The sequence below is a fragment of the Colias philodice genome, chromosome 16 (assembly GCF_061535455.1).
Source record: "Colias philodice isolate Cphi_HAF_F1 chromosome 16, ilColPhil1 Martin Lab GWU primary, whole genome shotgun sequence".
In the NCBI taxonomy this organism is placed as follows: domain Eukaryota; kingdom Metazoa; phylum Arthropoda; class Insecta; order Lepidoptera; family Pieridae; genus Colias; species Colias philodice.
Window position 1 is genome coordinate 5,780,206 of NC_143101.1, and position 23,208 is coordinate 5,803,413.

At 31.9% G+C, this 23,208-nt stretch overlaps 1 protein-coding gene across 1 annotated transcript; it reads right to left on the reverse strand.

The window, feature by feature from the left end:
• Positions 1 to 102: 102 nt before the first annotated feature.
• On the reverse strand, positions 103 to 22,755 carry LOC149481676 (ubiquitin-conjugating enzyme E2 R2). Its single transcript, XM_089704850.1, has 5 exons — positions 22,141 to 22,755; positions 19,915 to 20,001; positions 3,618 to 3,850; positions 2,841 to 2,955; positions 103 to 2,655 (listed from the first exon to the last, which is right to left on the reverse strand). The coding sequence occupies exons 1-5, from the start codon at positions 22,318 to 22,320 to the stop codon at positions 2,545 to 2,547; spliced, it is 726 nt and encodes a 241-aa protein (XP_089560976.1). The 5' UTR covers positions 22,321 to 22,755; the 3' UTR covers positions 103 to 2,544.
• Between the last annotated feature and the right edge of the window lie 453 nt (positions 22,756 to 23,208).

Below are 23,208 nucleotides of genomic sequence, written 5' to 3' on the forward strand. Positions count from 1 at the left end.
TAGCAAATACATAATCAAAAAACTTTAAAGTGATCATAAATACAACAACTTACCTACTTATAAATGAAGAGGGTTTTTTTAAATAAAATAATTATACTAATATTTCTTTCAAACACATGATTTTATTACTGAATACATGATAAATTTAATAACATTTCCATTGTGAACTTTTCTACTTCAATTTCAATAATCCTTCCTATACAGATTGAAATTAATCGATATCGGACGACCTTTAACATGTGTCTCTTACATACATTAGTTCATAAGCCATTGAAAAGGATTTAACTAAACATAAATTACGATTAATAATTCAAATAGACATTTCATAAAATAAAAGTATATTTCTAAAGCACAGTTATATCTAAAGTACATCAGTATATTTGAAAGACTTTTATTTACACTAATACATTAAAGAGGAAAAAGTTGTGAGCTTGTTTGTCGAGGGCCATGGTTGTAGCAATCAAGGTTTTAAAAAATGTCTTCACTGGTATACATCAAGTTCATATTTCAACAGATTAGAGATAATTTATTATAATATAGTAAAAGCCATTGTTTTTACAATACCTGCATGGTTTCTATTACCTACACATATTTAGTTATGTTTCAGCAATACAAAATCATTTACACTACCATAAATGTCATGTCTGTTTTATACTGTGTTTTAGTGCTGTCGGTTTTATGAACAAATAAAAGACTTTAGACGCTATGCACGAACATCACAAATCATTTAAGCCAATTTATTTGTAATCTTAGCCTTAGAATCAAACAATTCACAATGACCTATAAAAATTAACTTAGTTTACTGCACACTAGTCATTAAAGTAATCACTTATATAATTTCGTTTTTACGTATCGCTAATAATATAATTATAATATAATATGCAAGTACTCTTTGATTATACCTTAAAATGTACTGTATTTCCTTTATTATTATCATACACATTCTTGATTTGAGCATTATGTAAATCTGAATAATTACTGAACATTATTTCGTTAGATTTCTGTACAGACTGCGTTACCTTAGTACATAGTGCAGTATTATAATACAATGTAATTGCACGTAAGGTAGCAACTATTATGAGGGATAATTATGTTTCATATGTTTAACGGTATAAAATAACATCAAAAGCAAATTAATTTAAAACTAATTTTTAATCCACGTACAGTGTCATCTAATATTGGTGTCAATAATTTTATGGTCCAACATTGGACTAATAATCCACTATTTTCCTAAATCTATTCATACCATAATATATTTATGTATAATTTCAATTGATCGGGAATTTTTTGTTGTTGTTTGAGAAATTGACCGTAAATATTTTGAACACGCAGTCGCATTCACAAATCTTACTTCTTGTTGATTTAAATTTATTATATAGGTATTGAAAAAATTGGAAGCAAAATAGTGGTTAGCATATTATATTTCATTAAAATAAGGCATATACTACTTTGCTGGATATGAATTACATAGTTTACTATAATATATTGATATTACTAATGTCTAATCTCAACCTTAACGAAATATATTACGACGACAGAAAAAATAAATAGTATTGAAGACGGAAGTACGTGGATAATGGTTTACAGAAATCATAAAAAATGTGTAATGCATCAAAAATACAAATAATATCAATCACAAAATTGGCTAGTTATTTCTAAATTTCATAAGAGGTAAAATTAATAAAACATTATAGATATCTTATCTTAGTTGTAAAATTAACTATACAGTTCAAGCAAACCGTACGGACCTTATTCAATATTTATGTAGGTTCCAGATCTTCACATAAATCAAATCAAAATTCAAAAAAATTGTTGCCATTAGTCAAAAATTTATAATCTTATTTAGTATGTTATTGTATCCATGTCAAAAATGTATTAAATTATCGTGTCATGATTGTTCATATTGGCAAAGCTGGCAGTTAGTGTTTTACGTGTTTTAAAAGTACCAAACCAAACCACTGGATTAGTGAGAGTGGATTAGAGTTATCGTGTGTCTAGTCTTAGTCACAAAAGAAAGAAAAAAAGGAAAAAGTCTAACAGTTTTTTGTATGCTAAAAACGACATGACCATATTCCAAAAAAAGAATAAGCAACATAAATGGGTTAAAATGGCTGTAAAATCGTTATCCACTACAACGCAGTGCATGGAACATTATCAAATTGTATTCCTATGAACAATAATCTACGGACAAAGCACATATTTTTAACTTTACTTTGCGTGTGAATGACGTCATAAGCCAATTAATGTCGATCTTTTGTGATCTGTGTGTAAAGAATCATATTCTTGTCATGAATCATGGCTATCCGTACGCGTTCGCAGGAGATCGCTTTCGTTGTGACGCGAATACGCATGACGCAGACAGCTTACAATCGACGACCACCGACAAGACGTTTGACAGCTGTCAAAGTTTCAAACGTCACGCGTGCGCGGTAAAAAGTGCCGAACATGTGTATGGCGCATTGAATTTCTGTCGTCATTGCTTATTTTGTTTATTTCCTTGTTAGTTGTAGCTGTTTGCGTGTCTGTATCATTCGGGACGTGCCCTCACGATTCTCCGTTGCCACTGTCATCCCCATCTCCTTCCCCGCCCTCGATTTCATCTTCTGAATCTGTGTCAAGGTCATAGTCGTCGTCGTAGAAGTCTGTCATATCCAGCTGAGGAACAAAAGAGAAAATTCTAATAAATACATATAAATATATAATAATAAATACAGCATAATAATATGTGGATATGGACGTATAAGCATTGTGGTGTAGACATTTATTAAAGTATTTCACCTTGTATTGCATAAAAGGCTGTCTTGTGTATTCGTATTAGGAAGCTGGTGTTAATACAGTACCTGTGGTTCGTGTGTCGTTGCCTTGACTTGAGTTTTAATGCAATAATCTTCTAATGTAAGCGGCACTACTATTCCTTCCTTTTCCGCTTCCATGCGCGCCACTTGAGCTTGTTTTCTGTAACGTAATAAAATAATGGATATTATACCTTTGATTTTTTTTACAAAATCTATAGAATATAAAGAAGAATAAGTCAGTACAATACATTCTTATACTTTGACTTATATTTCTGTCTGTATATAACCTTCATAAGTCCAGATTCTGCCTGCCTAAGGTTATCGATAAAGCAAGGTGTTTCCTGCTTTCATAATTAAACAGGCCTTTGTGAAGACATAGATATTTTGACTTTTAATGAGCTTAATATAGTATGTAGTTAGTAAATGCTGAAAAATACCTAGTGATCAAGAAAAAAAAAATACTACTTAACATAGACAGTAGACTTGAGTAATTTGATTTTATTGTGCCACACCTAAATATATATTACTTAAATATTATTTTTAATGATATTAAGAATACAAAGACCATTTTAAATTATTCCCTCAGAGAAAAATCTACTTTTCTAAAATGAAAAATCTATTTTAGAGCTGTGCAGAGTAGTAACGACAGCACGACCAAACGAATAGACACTCGGTCGAAAGTTCTTCTAGCTAGTTTTTATAGCTTCTGCTACAGGACATTTTTGTAGTTAGAATAAATCCAGAATAATTCTGGCCTGCATCTATCTTGTATCATACATCTGTTATTCTATAGGCATTAGCCACCAAATCAGCAAAAAGTACCTGATGATGTTCTCGTACTCCTTATCCTTGCCCTTCGAGTCGCGCCAGCGGCGGTACATGACGCTTGCATCCACGTTAGCCGGACTGAAGGTGTTGGGTTCGTTCAACAGCGATATGACAGATAGCAGCACTGTGCGAACCGACTGGGTTGGGTTCCAACGTTCACAGGGCAACTCCCCTGATTGTGGATCGTCGACTGGGGGGTGCAGGATGGATATACAGAGATCGCCGTTCTGAAAAAATGTGTTTTTTTTAATATTTTATTGTTTACACGTGTGGGTCAGTTGTCGTACGGAATATCCCTGCAGGGTCAGTTTATGGCACAAATTTATAATCAACAATTAAACGTCATACAATCAAAAATACAATCATGCAATATCATAAATATAGTCAATCACTTCATTAAAAATAAATGAAATATAAAAAGAGCATCTCGCATTAATATTCATATTATACTTATAAGAGCAAATGATGCAGTAAAGTATTGGTATATCAACTAAGGGCTTCTTATCGCTGGGTTTGCATAATATTTGCATACTAAATATGCATAATTTGTTAAGTATGTATTGTTTATATATTCTGTAAAAATGTTTAACCTCAATTATTTAACAATGAGGTTAACGTGTTACCTCGCATCATAAGACACTAGGCAGTAGGCACAAAGGAATTTATTTATCTATCTAAAATGCAATATGTGTAACATTATTAATTTTTATATGGCAAATGATGAATATTTTCATTATTTATGTTCATAGAAGATTTAATTTTACATGATTATGTTCATAGAAGATATAATTTTACATGTTAACCGTATACATATTATGAAGATGTAATAAAAAGAAATGACATTGCTGACGCTTAATTTTAAATTTTTGGTGCCTACACGATGATTTTGAAGTGTATCCTCACAAGCAGCTGCAAGAGTAGATAACCTTAAGGGGGCGCATAAAGCAAAATAACCAATCTTCTATTAGATGATACGTGTAATATGCAAAACCAAATCTAAAAAATAAAATATACATATATCAAACTAGATGATATGTTCAACGATTCTGTTTAATCAAAAACATAAAATATTAAAATTTACTCAATAAAAAAAAAATCACCAAGTTAGCTCTAATTTTCACACTTTTACGTTTTCTACTTGACGTGGTAATACTTATTATGATTTTTTTTTCATAAACAATTATATTAAAACATTTGCAAGATATTTGTCAGAGCATTTTGTGTAATTACTTTTATAGTCCTTTCTAGACTACAAGCCCGCATATGAAAAAAATATGGGTCAAATGAACCACCATGGGTCATATCTAGAACGAAAGAAGAGCAAAAAATAATAAGATTCATCACTATGTACTTGTAAGCTGTCCAACTGAGTGCAGATGAGAATTGAAAAGTACAGGTAGACTCGGCAAATTTTGGTCATATATTTTTGTACGGCATTCTTAACCATCGATAGATCCATTAAAAATAATAAGAAACCGCTCAGTGCCGTACAAAAATGTTGGTCCACCAAGTCGGAATTTTTATTTAATTTCCGAGAGTTACCGGGGGTAAATTTGGTCATTTGACCATGTACGGCATCTGTGTCATACTATTGCTATACTGCTTTTAATCCATTATTCCGCAACGCCGTACAAAAATCATGGGGACAAGGGGAAAAAATCGAGAGTTGCAATCCCCTCTCTTTCCCCACTCCAGGGGGTCATTTGACTAAGTACGGCTTCGGTTCCAAAACATTATCTAGCACTCAAAAGTACTATTAAAAGCAATGCCGTCAAAAAATAATTGTTCTTTTAAACGTATACCAATAATCATCTTAATTTCATCGAATTCTTGATATAAAGAGCTGTAAGGTCATTTGACCCTGTACGGGAACTTTTTTTTTAACATGATATTGTAAAATTCAATTGTTGTATAGTATTGCCGTTCAAAAGAAACCGTTCTAAAAAAAGTTATAGAGAAATGCAAAACCAGAAATTTTGTTAAAGTTTAAACATCGTAGATTAATGAAATATAATAGTTTTCTACACTTTATTCGTTGTTTTAAATAGTATAAACATAGATAAATTAGGAAAAAACGATGCCGTACATTTTTGTGCAGACCACATCTTTTAGGCTGATGAAAGCGACGAAAGCTACAATTTTAAGGGTGCTTTATGGCCATTTGATACAGTACGGCATTAACATATTTTTACCCAACTACGGCAAAGCAAAAGGAGGGTTATGGTTTTGACAGGTCATGTATGTATGTTCATCTATTCCCTCGTAACTTCTAAACTACTTATCAGAATTCGACAAATGACATATCATTAGAAGCGTCTGAATTGTTCACTGGATAACCAGCGACCAGCTAGCTAAAGGCTATATGGGGTTTCACAAAATCTAATGTGGCGCCCTCTAGCGGACAAAACATACAGAGTAAAAAAATAAAGTTAAGATAAATATGCCGTATTTGGTATCATTTGAAAGCGCTTTACTTGTACATTTTGAATATGTATATATTACTAGCATTTGCTTGTGACTTTACCTGTATTCATGGGCTGATTGCATATAATTCACATCTTTTCGTTCATAGCTTTTTTATTAGTTCATCAATTTAACGGAGTCCATTCCACTTGACTCCGACTTTCCAAGGTGATAATTAACCACCTCGAGCTTCTTAATATTAATGTATATTTATATTTTATTATCAAAATATAAAGCAAACATTTCGTTATATGGATTTTTTCTTTTTCAGATTTTTCCCCTTTGAACCAACGAAAATGTACGGCACATGAAAAAATATTATCTATGCATAAAATACTTTAAAAATAAATTTATTTCGTGTTGTGTCAAATGACCCCCTGGAGTGGGGAAAGAGAGGGGATTACAACTCTCGATTTTTTCCCCTTGTCCCCATGATTTTTGTACGGCGTTGCGGAATAATGGATTAAAAGCAGTATAGCAATAGTATGACACAGATGCCGTACATGGTCAAATGACCAAATTTACCCCCGGTAACTCTCGGAAATTAAATAAAAATTCCGACTTGGTGGACCAACATTTTTGTACGGCACTGAGCGGTTTCTTATTATTTTTAATGGATCTATCGATGGTTAAGAATGCCGTACAAAAATATATGACCAAAATTTACCGAGTCTACCTGTACTTTTCAATTCTCATCTGCACTCAGTTGGACAGCTTACAAGTGACGGCATAGTGATGAATCTTATTATTTTTTGCTCTTCTTTCGTACTAGATATGTCCCGTGGTGGTTCATTTGACCCATATTTTTTTCATATGCGGGCTTGTAGTCTATTCCACCTAAGATGATTTCTGTGACACATGGATTTTTGACACGTGTAGAGATGTCTTTACTGAAATCATATCAATTGTTTCCGATAATCGATAATATTTTATATGGAAATTAAATCGATTTGAATAAAGTACCAAAATTAGTTTTTTCGGCATTTCGCCAACAATTAACTAAGGAAACTTAGCAAACAACAGCAAAAAAAGTCAACAATAACAATTAGTAACAATAACAGAATACCACGTAAAGTATCATTATAAAAATGCAACTTATTATACAAGGCTGACGCACTCGAACAGACGATTGACTCGATTGACAAACGATCACAAGATGGGCGCCGATTATATGATTTTCCAACTCTATGATTTTTCAACGATCCATTTCATGTACACAAATTGCGTAGGTATTATATTTTTGTGTTATTTTATATTATTTTTCATTATATTAAACTAAACAATACTGTTTTCGATTTATAAGTTTAAGATGTTTTATTTTTATATTTTTGGCAATAATTCCGCCATAAAATAAAAATATTATGCACTAAAATTATTTTGGCGTTTTAAACATAAAATACGTAATTCGGAACACGATAAAGTGTCACAGGAATCATCATAGGTGAAAAGGACTATAGTTTTGGTTTTATCTGCGATAAACCACTTTTGGCGCTCTTTTTTTCTCGAGATAAACGTTTGATTTTGTCACGATAAAAGTGGTTTATCGCAGATAAAACCAAAACTAAAAGTAATTAAACAAAATGCTCTGACAAATATCTTGCAAATGTTTTAATATAATTGTTTATGAAAAAAAAATCATAATAAGTATTACCATGTCAAGTAGAAAACGTAAAAGTGTGAAAATTAGAGCTAACTTGGTGATTTTTTTTTATCGAGTAAATTTTAATATTTTATGTTTTTGATTAAACAGAATCGTTGAACATATCATCTAGTTTGATATATATTTTATTTTTTAGATTTGGTCTTGCATATTACACGTATCATCTAATAGAAGATTGGTTATTTTGCTTTATGCGCCCCCTTAATGTAAGTATAATATACAGGTGGCTAATATGGATGTGATCTCTCCCGCTATAGATTTCATCAGCAAAGAAAACTATAGCGAAAAGAGTACACAATAACTATAATGATGTTATCTAATGTATCGACCAATGTCAATGCGCCATTGGCAGACCTTGACACGACCTGATGTAGAAAATCAAGATGTTACGTTATTCACCATATTCCATTTGAGTTATTGAGCTTATCTATGACTTTTGGCAATGATAAAGGCTGGAATTTACTTCGATTCTTTTCAACAAAGTTTACAATTTAAGAAATGCACATGTTTACTTTTTTTTAATTAATTAACGTAGGTACAACAATAGTAAACAATTTGACATAATATTAAATCTTGTTCCACAAATAGTAACCTGTTATTGACACATGTACCATTCCAACATCAGATGCAGATGTGGTTATAAAATATTTGATAGCGCGTAGCTCTCGATAAATAAATATTGTTTAATTGACGAAAATATTGTTTGGCAAAATAACTGTTAAAATATGCAAAAACTAGGCAAAAAAATGAAAGAGAATGAAAGAGTTAACAAAAACATGCTTCGTTTAATAATAATACACGTGGATTACAATCGATACGTTAGCAGAATTATCATGAACAATGTGTATTTAATACAATATTAATTACAATTAGTGTATTATATAAACAGCTGGACCTACGTTTCATATATTTTTTTTGATTAAATTATAGATCAATATAGCATTAGAAAGGCAATCCCTAAAAATTTCTGTCCGACATTTCTAGTTTTATTTGATTGATATACCTACAGTGTGGAAATTTTCGATGGGCCCTGGAGAGACTAGAAATACTGAAGATAGCAAATTTTGCTGAAAGGAAACATTCCTTTATTTTTAAAAAGAAATAGAACTGCATTCAAAGATTTTCGAAAATTCATTTCAATAACAATTTCAATTTTTTTAATTTTTAATTAGTTCGAATTCCGGCCGATGCTAGTGAATTTTCAAAAATCTTTGAATTTCTTTTTAAAAATAAAGGAATGTTGCCTTTCAGCTTTGCTATCTTCAGTATTTCTAGTACCTACTTTCCCTCCAGGGCCCATCGAAAATTTTCACACTGTATATACAGTGGTGGTCACATAATTAAAGACACTAAGAACATTTTATACTACCCAAGACACTTCTCTCAAAATTTTTTTTTACACTACCATTGGAACTTGTTAAATAATTTTAAAATATTCAGGTACATGTGTTGTCTAATGCTAAACTAAATTTTATCTACAAAACTTGTCGGTTTGTTAGATTTTATTCGGTTCATCCGTACTACTAGCAGTTTTAACCTAGCAAAGGTCTGGCCATATAATTAAAGACATTAGACTCGCTTATAAGAAATATAAAAAATTATTATTTTAATGAGATTATTTTTACAACACAAAATACCTGACGTATTTACAAAACATTTTTACACTTTTCAATATTTGGTTGCATGTCCTTTGGCAGTAATGACGGTTTACATCTCTTGGGCATTGAATCAACTAATTTTCTACAAGTTGCATCACTAAATTGGTTTCATTCTTCGAAAATGCTTTGCAAAGGTAGTCGACGTTTGATGATAGCTTTGCCGCGACTTCTTTCTTTCTTGATTTCATAAGTTTTCGATCGGATTTGAATCCGGACTGTAGGGGGGGTCAATCCAAAACAGTTACAGATTGGTTCCTTAACAAGCACTTCACTACTTTTGCTGTGTGCTTAGGATCATTATCGTGTTGAAAAGTCCAAACAACAGGTAAATTTTCCTCTGCATAGGGCAGCATGGATTGCTCTAAAATATACTTGTACTGGAATTTATCCATGTTGCCTTCTGTCTTTTTGACAGGTCCAACACCAAGTCCAGAAAAACAGCGCCACTCTTTGATATTTCCACCCCCATGTATGACTACTTTTTAGAGTATCTTGGATCCATTTCCTTATTGAGATGGCGTCTTACATATTGTTTTCTGACAGAATTAATCATATTAATCTTAGTTTCATGCCAAAACAGCACATGTTTCCATTCTCGTTCAGTCCAGTGTTCGTATTTTGTAGCAAAGTGAAATCTTGCCTTCACATTTTGTTTTTTCAAAAGTGGTACTTTCCGAGATACTCTTCAGTGCAAGTTTTCCTCACACAGTCTCCGTCTTATTATCCTTGCAGACACCCCCTTCAAGCCTGCTGCACCATACAACTCTGAACTGTATCAGTTCCGACCCTTTAAATGGATCTTTTTAGCCAACAACACCATTTTTGAATCTTTCGGCCGAGTATTTTAGTTTAGTTTTTTAGTGGTTTTGCTTTTCTGAGTACGTTTTCGATCGTGTGGAGCATCTTGACATGTTTTATAGCATTCATAACCATATCCTTGAAATAGTTTAATTATCATGGAAGTTAAAAATATTTTTTCTTGTGGACGAGTCGCAACTCTTATTTTTAACCATAATAATTGATATTAAAACTATTAAACGTATGAATTTTAATTTTAAAAGTTAAAAATACCCAAAAAAATTATAGAGTGTCAACGATTTATGAAATTACGCGACAAAACGAAGTAAAGCACAATGCCGTTTCTTTTTATTTATAAAAATTATAACTGATTTCTTGTTGTCTTTAATTAAGTGGCCAGCTACTCGTACGTTAACAAAGTTTGTGTTACATTCCCACAGAGAGCAAGTGTCGAAACTAACAAGGAATATAACTATTTTTTGTCCCTCATTTTAAAGAACATATTGTCTTGTATGGTTTAATAAAAATAATACTAGATTGAATACCTTTTTCAGATATTTGTACTTCCTAAAATAAATATTTTATGGTCAATTAGGGGGTGTCTTTAATTATGTGACCACCACTGTATGTACATACAAAGCAACATCTCTTGCTTTTCCAAGGAACAAAGTCTGAAGATTACATTTTATTTAAATTTCAAATCCGTTAAATGGCTCATACAAAATATTTAAAACAAACTGATAGATAAGCTTTTACTCATGATGTAAAATTGGAATCATATCCGCCTCATTGAAAACAGCCATAAACACTATTCACTTATTGTTTATAATTGTATAACCCAGTGACCCATATTCCGGATTTAGATTGTCACAGAGTATCAAAAAACGAAGTGCAACTCTCACAATACGGAAATTTAACCCGATTGTTATGAAAAGATCAATATAAGTGTGTCGAAAGGTTACCACGCTCTTTCACAATAAATGTAAATGCTTGCCTGTTGTCAATATATCGTTAACATAATATGTAATACGTTGCTAAAAATAACGTAGGGTTTTTACTAACCTATTTCCAAAAAATATAGGTGTGATGATTGATGAATAATAATTTGTATATGAACATAAAAATTATTAATACCGAATTTCATCCCTATACAATAATTTGGCATATTCTACCTTGATCTCATTAAATATTAGAATATTTTTTAGTAAGCATTGTTTATAATATGAACATGTAAATTTAAAAACCACCAAATCACTAATTTCTCGATCTGGTTTCACTGTTAATCCAAAAATTCCAAGTAAATCTAATCTTATTAGTGAAAACACGTATGCATCTAAAATACGTATAATCTATACTAATATAAAGAGGAAAGGTTTGTTTGTATGTATGTATGGTTTTCACGCATAAACTACTGGAGCGATTTTGATGAAATTTGGCACAAATAACCTTTAGACCCTGAGAAAGAACATAGGCTACCTTTTATTGCGAAATATGTACCACGGGTGAAGCCGGGGCGAACCTACCTACCTAGGTATCCGTATACATGATGTGGTCCATAATCCATTGAAAAGTTACATTTGGGGTCGCATTTTTTAGAGGACGCAATATTATTTTTTTGATGTGTAGGGGGGGGTCAGTGTGAAGCTATCACCAAGTTTGTGGGGTCGCCACCCTTGTCCCACGGCCGCCATCTTGAAAATAGCGATTGAAATGGTTTTTACGATATATCACTTAAACTATTTATCTGATAATAAAACAATGTTAACATTATTCGTTGCAAATTAAATTCTCTACAACTTAGGTTCAGTAACTTTTTGTCGTAGAACTATAAACAAAAAAGTTATAAGTGAAAATGTTCAGAAATTAGAGATGTTTATATTTTTCAATAAAACTTTTTTTTTATAAGTTTACGAAGAAATTATATCAGACCATTTTTGAAGATTGTTTTTCGTAGAACAACTTTTATTTACAACATTTTTTCATTAAGTAAATAGCTAAGGTTTTACAGCCATCCGAAGTGAGTACTATTTTAAGTACTCTTTACTATACAGAATACGATATATTATGTGTGTACTAATAATAATTTGTCACCAGTAATTATTTTATTTTTGTTATAATAATACTTTTAATAATTAATTTTACAATATTATTAATAATTAATTATTGAATCTTTTCCCCACAACCCAGGAGGTAGAGTCTGGAAGTGCGTTTTTTTTTACGTCGAAAAGCAGGGCTGAAATGTTCTGCAGTGTGCTTCCATTGTTGTGGAGTCTGGGAAAAGAGCCAATAGCCAATTTATTATGTATAGTTACTACTGAAAAATAGTACTCACTTTTGAGCGCTGTAAAACCTTAGCTATTGACGTAATGAAAAAATGTTGTATATAAAAGTTGTTCTACGAAAAACAATCTACAAAAATGGTCTGATATAATTTCTTCGTAAACTTATAAAAAAAAGTTTTATTGAAAAATATAAACATCTCTAATTTCTGAACATTTTCACTTATAACTTTTTTATTTATAGTTCTACGACAAAAAGTTACTGAATCAAAGTTGTAGAGAATTTAATTTGCAACAAATAATGTTCAAATTGTTTTATTATCAGATAAATAGTTTAAGAGATATATCGTTAAAACCATTTCAACCGCTATTTTCAAGATGGCGGCCATGGGACAAGGGTGGCGACCCCACAAACTTGGTTTTAGCTTCACACTGACCCCCCCTACACATCAAAAAAATAAAATTGCGTCCTCTAAAAAACTCAAGGTCAGGCCTAAAAAATGTAACATTTCAATGGATCAATGGTATATGTTTTCGTTCTATGTTATTTTATCTAGATACGGCATTTAATGCTGTTTATGATTAATAAAAGTACTTCAATACAAAATCTTTTACATTTATAATATGACCTTATTGCACGCCTCATAAGCGAAGCGTTGAGGTGGGTACTACTGTCACTTCGCGCAAAACATCTGATTTTTCAAACTTAAAATGCCTTTATGTATCATACATTGCACTTGTAAGATAATACATACACACACATATTAAGAAAAAACACTATTTTTAACGTTCATGATATTTTTGATGTCATTTTTGTTATTTAAACTAGTTAAAAAACAGTTTAAAAAAGTTCTGTCTTGGACGTCCGTGTGTCTGTATGTGCGGATCCTTTTTCTTGTTAACACGATAGCGACCGAAATACTTTACTAATCGAGTCTTTTTTTTTCTCTTACGCTTGAGTATGCTCAGGAATAGAACCCTTTCATTTTTCAGGGTCTGATTCGATGTGGTTTAATTGTTATTAAATAAACAAAAATAATAATTAATAAATATTTATTAAAAAAAAATTATGAGGCGTGCACTTTTGGATTTTCCAAATTATTTATAACTTATTCGTATTAATAGCTTATTCCAAATTTATATTTATAGGAAGATTCGCGCAAACGCGAATGCTACCAATATCGAGTAAATGAAGGAAGGTCATTTTATACTATTCCATAATAGAGAAGAAGGAAACTATTTAATCGTATAGGTGCTACCAACGTTGACAAGAGAGCATTTTAGTATAGTTGGTTCTTTGATATACTGTTCCTCTTGCTATTTCGGTTAGAGTCCGGGCTGTCTGGCTGGTCGCAGTGGTTGCGTTTATTAGTGCGCATCTTATCTGCACAAGAAAATGTCCTTAATTTAAAGTCATTTTTTAACGCGTAATTTTTCCAGAGACATAAGATCCATGAGACATAATTTTTTTATTGCAAGACGTTTTTTTCGTTGTTAAATAGGTGCCAGACGCAATTTTTTATTTCAAAATCATTAAAATGTCATCGAAATGAGTGATCGCAGAACGCGATGTACAATGTAGTATGTACTTGGAAGGGAAAAGTCATAACCTTGCATGGTAGTTTTATATTGAAAGAAGTAACAATGCAAAATATAAAAAATTGATTATATATTTGACTCTTTGTGCCATATGGTTGAAATTTATATAATGCCCACGAGCGCTCTATAAAATAATAAAAAAAATTCTTAGAATTCGTTATTCCACCGATAGTTGGTGTCTTTATAATAATGTAACTGTGTTGTCATGATGATAGCGCAGTGGCATGGTCGGTGCGACGCCCTCGGCTAAAATTATGCCGTCGGATCACCGCTTCCTCACAAAGAAGCGTGTGTGTGCTCACCGCCAAATCGGGACTATTTGTAAATAAAATTAAAAATCTATAAAACAGATAATACCCTAAAATTAAACAGCAAAAATATATATTGAAATCTTGTTTAAATAATTAAACATTTTAACCATTATCATCTGGAAAACCGGTAAATGACATTAAACATTTTCCACATTAAAACGTTGATCTTGTAATTCCCGCATTACAACAACCTTAAGTGGAAAACTTTGTAATTATTTTCCTCGTTCTCATTAAGAAGAAGAGTTGTAACTCATTATCAAAAGACCTTTAAAAGTCTTTTGTGAATACGGAGCATTTGGACTATTTTAATCCACCAAATGAATGGGCACCGATGAGTATACTGGATATTAAATCGTAGAAACGTTCGTGAATAGTCTAGAAGATGTTATAGGCGTATACTAATAACTTATAAGATGGATATTCAAGCACTTCAGTCGGATCGTCAGTATTCATAGCTCCATTGTATATTACGGTACAAAATGTACGTCACTCAGCGTTTTTATAACCACGTGGCTTGTATAGGCGTGCAATTGAATGGTTGGCACGGGTCGATGCGTCGTGATGATGTTGCGTCTCTTGGGGGCTATTTAGAGCTGAAGCCAAGTTCAGTGCTGCCACCGCGGTACGGGCCGTCAGGAATAAGGTTAATTACCTCAAGGCCGATTCGTGCCAGCGTTGGGACATTGTCAATGAAAAATTGAATTTTACTTTATTCATGAGATTAACCCATATTGCAGAACAATTACTTTTGTCATGTCGCTAAATTACATAGTTACATTTAATTTATCCTGTATAGCCAATGAGGCAATGATAAATAGGTAATACGTATGCATATTTCCTAGATCACTCATATCCCATCTCAAAAAGGTTTCTTGAGATTTTAATACGTACAACTTTTGAGATATCGTGCTTCATGTTTTCTGACGTCATTTTTAATTTCACTGTGGCTTCCTTGTCTATTTTTGAATATTAATGCACGCAAAAGCTTTGTTTAATATTGTTATCTTTAGTAAAGTGGACACATATTTTGATTTTGCATTGCCATTTCTTATTGCATTATATTCAAAAGAAACGTCTGTTGATTAGGTACATTTATTTATGTATAGAACCCGTGTAATTTCGTCATTACTCATTAAGCGTTTGGAATTATACTGTTAAGTGGTGAGGATAGTTCATTGACTGAAACGTGATTCACGTTTTGAAAATTAAGTATGTTAGTAACCACCACAATGCCTTCATGGTAAAGGTCATTCAACCGATGCTATATCCTGTTTGATGCGACTTGCTCCTCATAGATGTATTCAATGTCATCGGCACAATGTCATGCGTGAAGTGCAAAACAAACCATATTTGTATATACGTATGAGATCTTTTGCAAGTGGCTGAAATTAAATAAAAACAATGGTGATGGTGGTGGCTTGCGAGGCCGAGACTACGGGGCAAAAAAATATTCTTATTTTAAATTTTTATTTCCTTTTTCCGGAAGCTCCAGGCAAAGTGGCATAAACATTCTTGATTAGTTATTGCAATAACCTGATATTTTTTATGATTGACGTTTCATGTGAGAAAGAACAGGACACAGCTATGGTAGAAAATGGTAGAAATTTATATATTGTTTAACTTTTTATTAGTAAGGCTGTAAGTTTATAATAAATGGATAGTGCCAAACTACTTTAATTTCATAATGTACAATATAAGATGTAATTCATCATATTACTTTTTGCTTTTAAATCTAATTATTTTCAGTTGGCGTTTGCAATTTTAGCGCAAATAATTAATGTATGGTTCGAGACATAATGCTTACGTAGCCAAGTAAACCAAGTTTTGTCTTCCGTATTAACATTTATTACGTTTACTCCACCTCCGGGCTCAAAGCCGGAACCATCTGTATAATTTAAAATTATTTCATAGCTTCTGTAGCCTGTAGGTCTGATATAGATTTTTCCAATAATAAAATTGAAATACAATATCTAAATTATTGCCACTTTCATAGTTTTGTGATCAGAGATGCCTTTAGGTCTTACCGAAAATATTGGTCCTGACTCCTGAGTAATTTGATTTTGATACATTGCTGTAAATGTTTACGCAACCGTCATTAACCGTATATGCTATTGATTGCGTTTCCACCTAGGTGTTGGAACAAACTTATGACTCAAATGTTACGTTCATTGTAGCAATGAAATGTTTCGTGAATTAGTTTACACTCAGAGAATAGAAACATCTACATAATAGTCATTTCGAAATAAGGAATTTCAAATTGTGATACTTCAATCCACCCATTGTTATTAAAAGTGGAATAAATAGATCTGAATGAAAGAAGCAAATACCTATTCAAAAACGGTTTAGAAGAACAGCTATTATAAAAGTAGGACAAATTATAGTAGGTACCTATTAAACACGTTTAGGAATGTAAACATTATAAAAGCAAATAACTATTTATATTCATTTAGAGATTCTATACATCGTGTCACTGAGTGAATCATGCTTGGTTGATGACCCGATAATATTACTGTTCGCTTGAATGTCTACAGAGTTAACTGTAATCCGCGACTACCACGAAAATACGCTTTGCAATCGTGCCTTGCCCACTAATTCTGTTTTTATTGATTAAAGTGGCTCTCTTGTACCTAAATGTTACAAATTATTTGTTAAGACTGAACAAGACTAGCCTCGAAGAAGACCTGAATATACTGTACTATTTATATACCTAGATACTTTCAGAAAATATTTCTCTTTGAAGGTTTATAAAACGATTTTTTCCAAAGCGAGCGTTATTCTAAGAGCCGATTTGAAAAAGAGCCAAATCTTTTTTTTACGAAAAGAGATCTGAAAACTATGTTAAAAAATAGGTTACCAGAGGAAGAGTATGGATTCTTTCGAGAATTTCTAAAACGATTTGACCCTGAATCATCCTTTCTCTCTTTGGTGGATACGAAATAGAGAATTACACATAAATCTGACGATAATGTGATTCATTATGACTGTACTACTTATTTCTCTGACTTGACTACGTATGTTCTTCGTAGAGATTAAGAGAAATAAGTACTGAATTCAATATATTGCAGAAACTAAGGTAAATATTATATACTTAGATTGCAGTCTTAAAATCAAGCTCTAATGTAGGTCAAATCACGATCTAGCACACTGTTCAGTGGTTCGGGTCAAAGTCGCTAAGATTGTGTCGCAATTTAACGAAAGGGACAATATATAAATAATTGATGTTTTTACATTATCAATCAAGCTTAAAACTCTATCAGGGCTCCGTTCTTGTACCTAATGTAAAAAAATATCGTTATGATAAGAAGTCGTCTGTGTTCAGCTGTTTCTGTACATGTAAATTATAGTCTACCTAAGCAATTTAGGAATAAGGAATAAAGCATAACTATTATGGAGATTTTACTAGAACACTTGTTTGATTTCTACCCGTTCCTGATAGGTTTTTAGTATATTTTGAGAGATGGGTATAAGCACATGGATTGAGGATTTTCCAGGCAACAAACTGTAGACAGCTGGGTCTTGAGATTAGTGCTTTATAAATTTGATACACTCGTGAGGAATAATATCAAGAACATTAATTATGTTCTAGAACCCATTTAGCAGTTGACAAAATATACTGGAAAAAAAAGAAAGAATCGTAAAAAATAGGAAGCGTCTGGAAATGCACTGATATGATTAAAATTAAATGCGTAATGAATATTAGTCATCACATCTCAGTCAGATATTCTTGGAGATACTTATGTTTCACTTTTCACAATTATTGATTCATAAAATATAAGAAATCGTGTTCTTCCCGTATGCGTTTAAAACTAGATATAACGTAAAACGCTTAACCTCGATTGTCAAACAATACGATATACGCAAAGATGAAACTGCCCTAGTTAAGTTTGTTACACATGCTACTAACAATAACATTCATAGATATTCCTATCTAATAATCATACAAATTCTGAAATAAACCTATGCATTATTTTTAGCTGAATGAGGACATATTTTATATGTATAAATGCAAGAATTTTACGTTTACATTTGTATATGTTCAAACATCTCACACTATACATCTGCCAAAGTAGGTATCTAAGTTGGATGGGTTTGAAATCCATGTCATTGAGAAGGGATACGGGAGGAAATTACATTCATATTCGCTGCAATAAAAAAAAAAATTCTTCGACACAAAACAGATACAAATTCACACCATCAGCAGCCAATCAGGCCTAACGGTCGGTCGCTCATAGTTCCGTATGGTCGAGGATCCTCCCTCTACGATGGAGGAATCACTCAGACATGACCCGCCTCGTGAGAATAGAAAGCGACTATATTAAATTTCTTTTTAAAACCATCACCGCGAATATTTGACACTGAATCGTTAAAATTGCCTGTGTTACTAACAAGTCAGGTTATAAACGTTTATATATAGAAATGTGGTCTTAATTTAACTTGTAATCTTTTTATCCTTTATGAGATCGAAAATTATCGGAGTACAAAAGGGTCTATGTCGTGATCGGGAACCTTGATCTACTTCACTGTAGGGCGCTCAGCACTTGGCCCTAAACTATTGTGTCTCTAGGAGACCGCTCAGTGCTGCGCTATCAGCGGTAGTCACTTTTTCTTAAAAAAAAAATACAGTATAACACTTTCATACAATAGACTTCTTGTTTGACTATATTAAACCAAAAGTATATTATATTGAAAATAATTGGAATAATTATTATATAGTGTAGAAGGCATTTCGTGTATGATAATAAATTAAACTTTCATTTTACGGTGATGGGTTTAGACAAAAAACTTGAATTAACTACTTTCTTATTAGGAGGTTAAACTATATTTTCTGATTAAATTAACGCACGGGCTGGAAGTGTTAGGGGTGGAAGGAATGAGCAACAAAGAATTTTGACTTGAAATATTTTGCTTAAGCCGAGGAAAACAGGGCGGTTCGCTAGTAATTAATATAAATGAAAGCCAGGTAAAGTAAAAGGGAATAAGCCGTCACGACTATTTACGAATTGTTGACAACAATTGCCATTGTATACTGTTTCCTGTAGGTTTTATATTTGTAGAGCTATTCTGACTGTCGTCAACCGGATTTTTACAAAGGGGTCTGTGGTTACCTTGTCAGATAAAGTCAGCCTACGTGAAGTAAAGACGGACACTACACTATATACCTAATAAACATACTACGAGTACAATAAGAATGGAAACTCATCTATATAATTATTCCATCAAAGAACAGTCTAAACTCTAACCAATAAAAATCCATACTTAATATTATAAATGCGAAAGTAACTCTGTCTGTCTGTCTGTTACTCAGTGTTGTCACCCTATAAATTTATTTAAGTCATACTTTAGTGATATAATATAACATGTTTATATAGTAATAAATAACAGTCAAAAGTTATTGAACTAGTTATTGTGCTCTTTTTTATAATACTTTTTATATATATGTATAGTTTTTTTTTAATTACATAATTTGATTACTTATAGCTAAGAATATTATGATGATTGATGATATTTTATTATAGCACTTACCTCATATACATTTGGATGCCAAACTTTTGTTAAAAATCTAATTGATGGTGGTGAGTATGGATAGTCTGGAGGGAATTTCATATGTGCCTGCAACAAGAAGGGATATTGTTAAAAATTGTTTTAAATTTTGAATCCATTTTTTGGTAATATTAAAAATTTGTGGGTAGGTACCAATAAAATACATATAGTATACTAAAAAATATAGAGATATTTTGATACCCGAGAAAGGACATAGGCTACTTTTTATCCCACGGGAACGGAAACTATGCGGCGGGCGAAGCCGCGGGCGGAAACCTAGTACATAATATGCCTGATTAACTTTCTTTTATGGTATGTAAGATTTGATATAACTAACATTTATTTGTTCAATTAGACTTCATTTGAAGCACTTTTGAATTGTCAAGAAACATAAGACTAATAATTAATTTAATACAGTAGTTGGTGGCGACATCACAAATTCTGGTGTTGCATCAGTGTTGTATAAATGTAAATCAGCGATAAGCAAACAAATAAATGAATGATCCAGTACTGCATAGTCAACAGTGGATGCTAGACTGGATTGAAACATCCTAAATATTAAAGTTGGAGTTATAAATTTTGATTTTTTTTACTTTTTAATTGTCATAATTCACAAATAAATTATTCAGGACCAAGAAATGGTTTCTTTAAAAATAATATCAATACAAGAAAATTTTATATTTACAATAACAATGAGGCCAGGGAACTGTCCTTTTTATGTATTAAGTGATAACATTGTATTTAGATTGAAATAATGCAGATGTTGCGATGTACTACTGTATCAACATTAATTAGCCATTATACCTACTGTTGAACTAGTCACATAACTACTAGGGACTAAGATTTTATCATAATAATAAGACCTCATTTGAAAATTGATTTAAGAACTTATTAGAGAAGAGAGCAATTCTTATATTTTTACTATAAAATCTGAATTTTGAAAATGGCTACTACATATTATTAACACAAATAATTCTAATGTTTCATTATCATCCTACAGATCTATTAAAAAAATCTTATATGAATAGATCCTGTATGTATCATATAACATTTTTTTATATTTTGCTTCTGCATTTTTTATATTTTTATATAGTTGGCTGGATGTTTCTCAGATAATATCAACCAGTACACTGTTGTCGAGTAATCCAGTGCCAGGATGATAGATACTGCTATGTACTAAATAAATTTTATGTTCTCCTTTACTATGGGCATTCTAAATTAAATTCAATTTCAGATTTACCTTACCAATTGATTCAAAGTACAGACAAATTGAAAATTTCATTCTAGCCAACCAGTTGCAATTCATGATTTTTGGATTGTATCTGAAATCATGATCATGGATACTTAAAAATTAAAATGTAATCTAAATGATTACATTTTAAGTATCCATGATGAAAATGATGAATAATACCTGACTCAATTTTCAGTTTAATTGAAACATACCACTGAACATAGTGAGAATCGCCAACACAAATTTTCTAGTGCTATGCAGGTGATGCATTACTTTTACTTTTAAGCAAAATAATGTACTACTGAATACAAGAATGATAAAACTAGTCAGCTAGTTAGTTTGATAGTTTATTTTGCCTAAAAATATGTCTGTTGTTATGTTTTCTAAAAAAATGAGGTCATTAGGTCTAAGTGGACTGACAAGTTGTAACATAGCAAGTAAGCAAGATTATATTTTTCTGTTTTCATAAAAATATAATTAAATTATTAAGTACTGAGTAAGATTAACCCAAATATTAGGGATACATTAATTGAAAGTGTGTAAACAAAAAAAAAATTGCTTTGAATGATGTGCGGGATGCTGCATTTTGTATTGAATAAATGATTTATTTCGTTAATATATAAAATGGAAAGTAATAAAGACTTAGTTTTAAATAGGATAGTTAAATTGGGACATTTGTTGATTTATTTTTATTATTATGCACACTTAAAATCTTTGCTATAACAATCAATAAAACATTTCATAGCAATTGTAATATTAAATGAGGTTATTGGCTATATTTTTTTCGCATTTTTTCTAAGATAAACTTACAAGAATAATAATAAATTATTAAATTTTTTATGTTAGATGCAATGAGTCAGCAGGATCTGATTTGTGATCTGTGTGAAACCAATTGTTCACACAGAAAATCAGTTGGGAAACCATAACCCAACAAAATTCACTCGAAGGTAATAAAAATATATATAATGTGTTCATACCTTGAAGTACCCGCCTTGGTATAATGTATCTGGCGGTCCGAATATTGCAACTTCCCATTCGAATAAATTGTCCTCTCCCAATAATTTCACTCTGAAACCTTCGACAGGTTCTTCTTGCAGGCTTTTATACTCTAAGGCCAAAGCCCTCAAAGCAGAACTGGTTGGTACCGTACTAGACATTTTTTATAAACTTTTCGTCCTAGGCTTATCAAATATAAAACTAATATTGCTATCTACGCGTCGAGATTCTATTGACATAACACTCTGCTCTCCTCGCGGTCCACGTATTCACGAGGCATTTCAACTAATCAAGACTCACAATAACAACGAACGAATTTTGGTAAACATCACCATTCACCAATACCTTACGCTTTTAATAATTCACGCACTTGCAACACCGTTATCGCATTAAACAATATCACAATAAACTTTGAAAATTGAAATACTTCGTTCCATACAAAGAAGCATTAAACAATGAGAAAGCCACTATTCTGTGCCCAAACAATCGCAATTCCAAGGAAAACGGCTGCGTCTTGGTCCGAATACAGCTGCTACCTGAGTTGCCCGAACGAATATTGTAGAACAGCTGTTAGTTATTTCCGTGCTTGATTGCGCAGTGATGTGACGCACGCGGCCATTATTGACTTCAGGAGCGTACAGCGCCATCTTGTAGTATTTACCAGAAAAAATGTAGTTCCATATTTACAAAACGCAAGTACATGTTTTAGGTCTCATATATTTCTACAGATGGCGGTTATTGCACGCCTCATAAGCGAAGCGTTGAACGTAGTATATTATTATTAGTCTGTGGTACTACTGTCACTTCGCGCAAAACATCTGATTTTTCAAACTTAAAATGTCTTTATGTATCATACATTGCACTTGTAAGATAATACATACACACACATATTAAGAAAAAACACTATTTTTAACGTTCATGATATTTTTGATGTCATTTTTGTTATTTAAACTAGTTAAAAAACAGTTTAAAAAAGTTCTGTCTTGGACGTCCGTGTGTCTGTATGTGCGGATCCTTTTTCTTGTTAACACGATAGCGACCGAAATACT

Excerpts from the sequence above, each read along its gene's own strand:
- LOC149481676 (XM_089704850.1), bottom strand. The coding sequence starts at position 22,320 with ATGTCTAGTACGGTACCAACCAGTTCTGCTTTGAGGGCTTTGGCCTTA. Across the intron at positions 3,851-19,914 it reads GGCATCCAAATGTATATGAG|AACGGCGATCTCTGTATATC; the intron begins GTAAGTGCTATA and ends ACATTTTTTCAG. Across the intron at positions 2,656-2,840 it reads CAACGACACACGAACCACAG|CTGGATATGACAGACTTCTA; the intron begins GTACTGTATTAA and ends TTTGTTCCTCAG.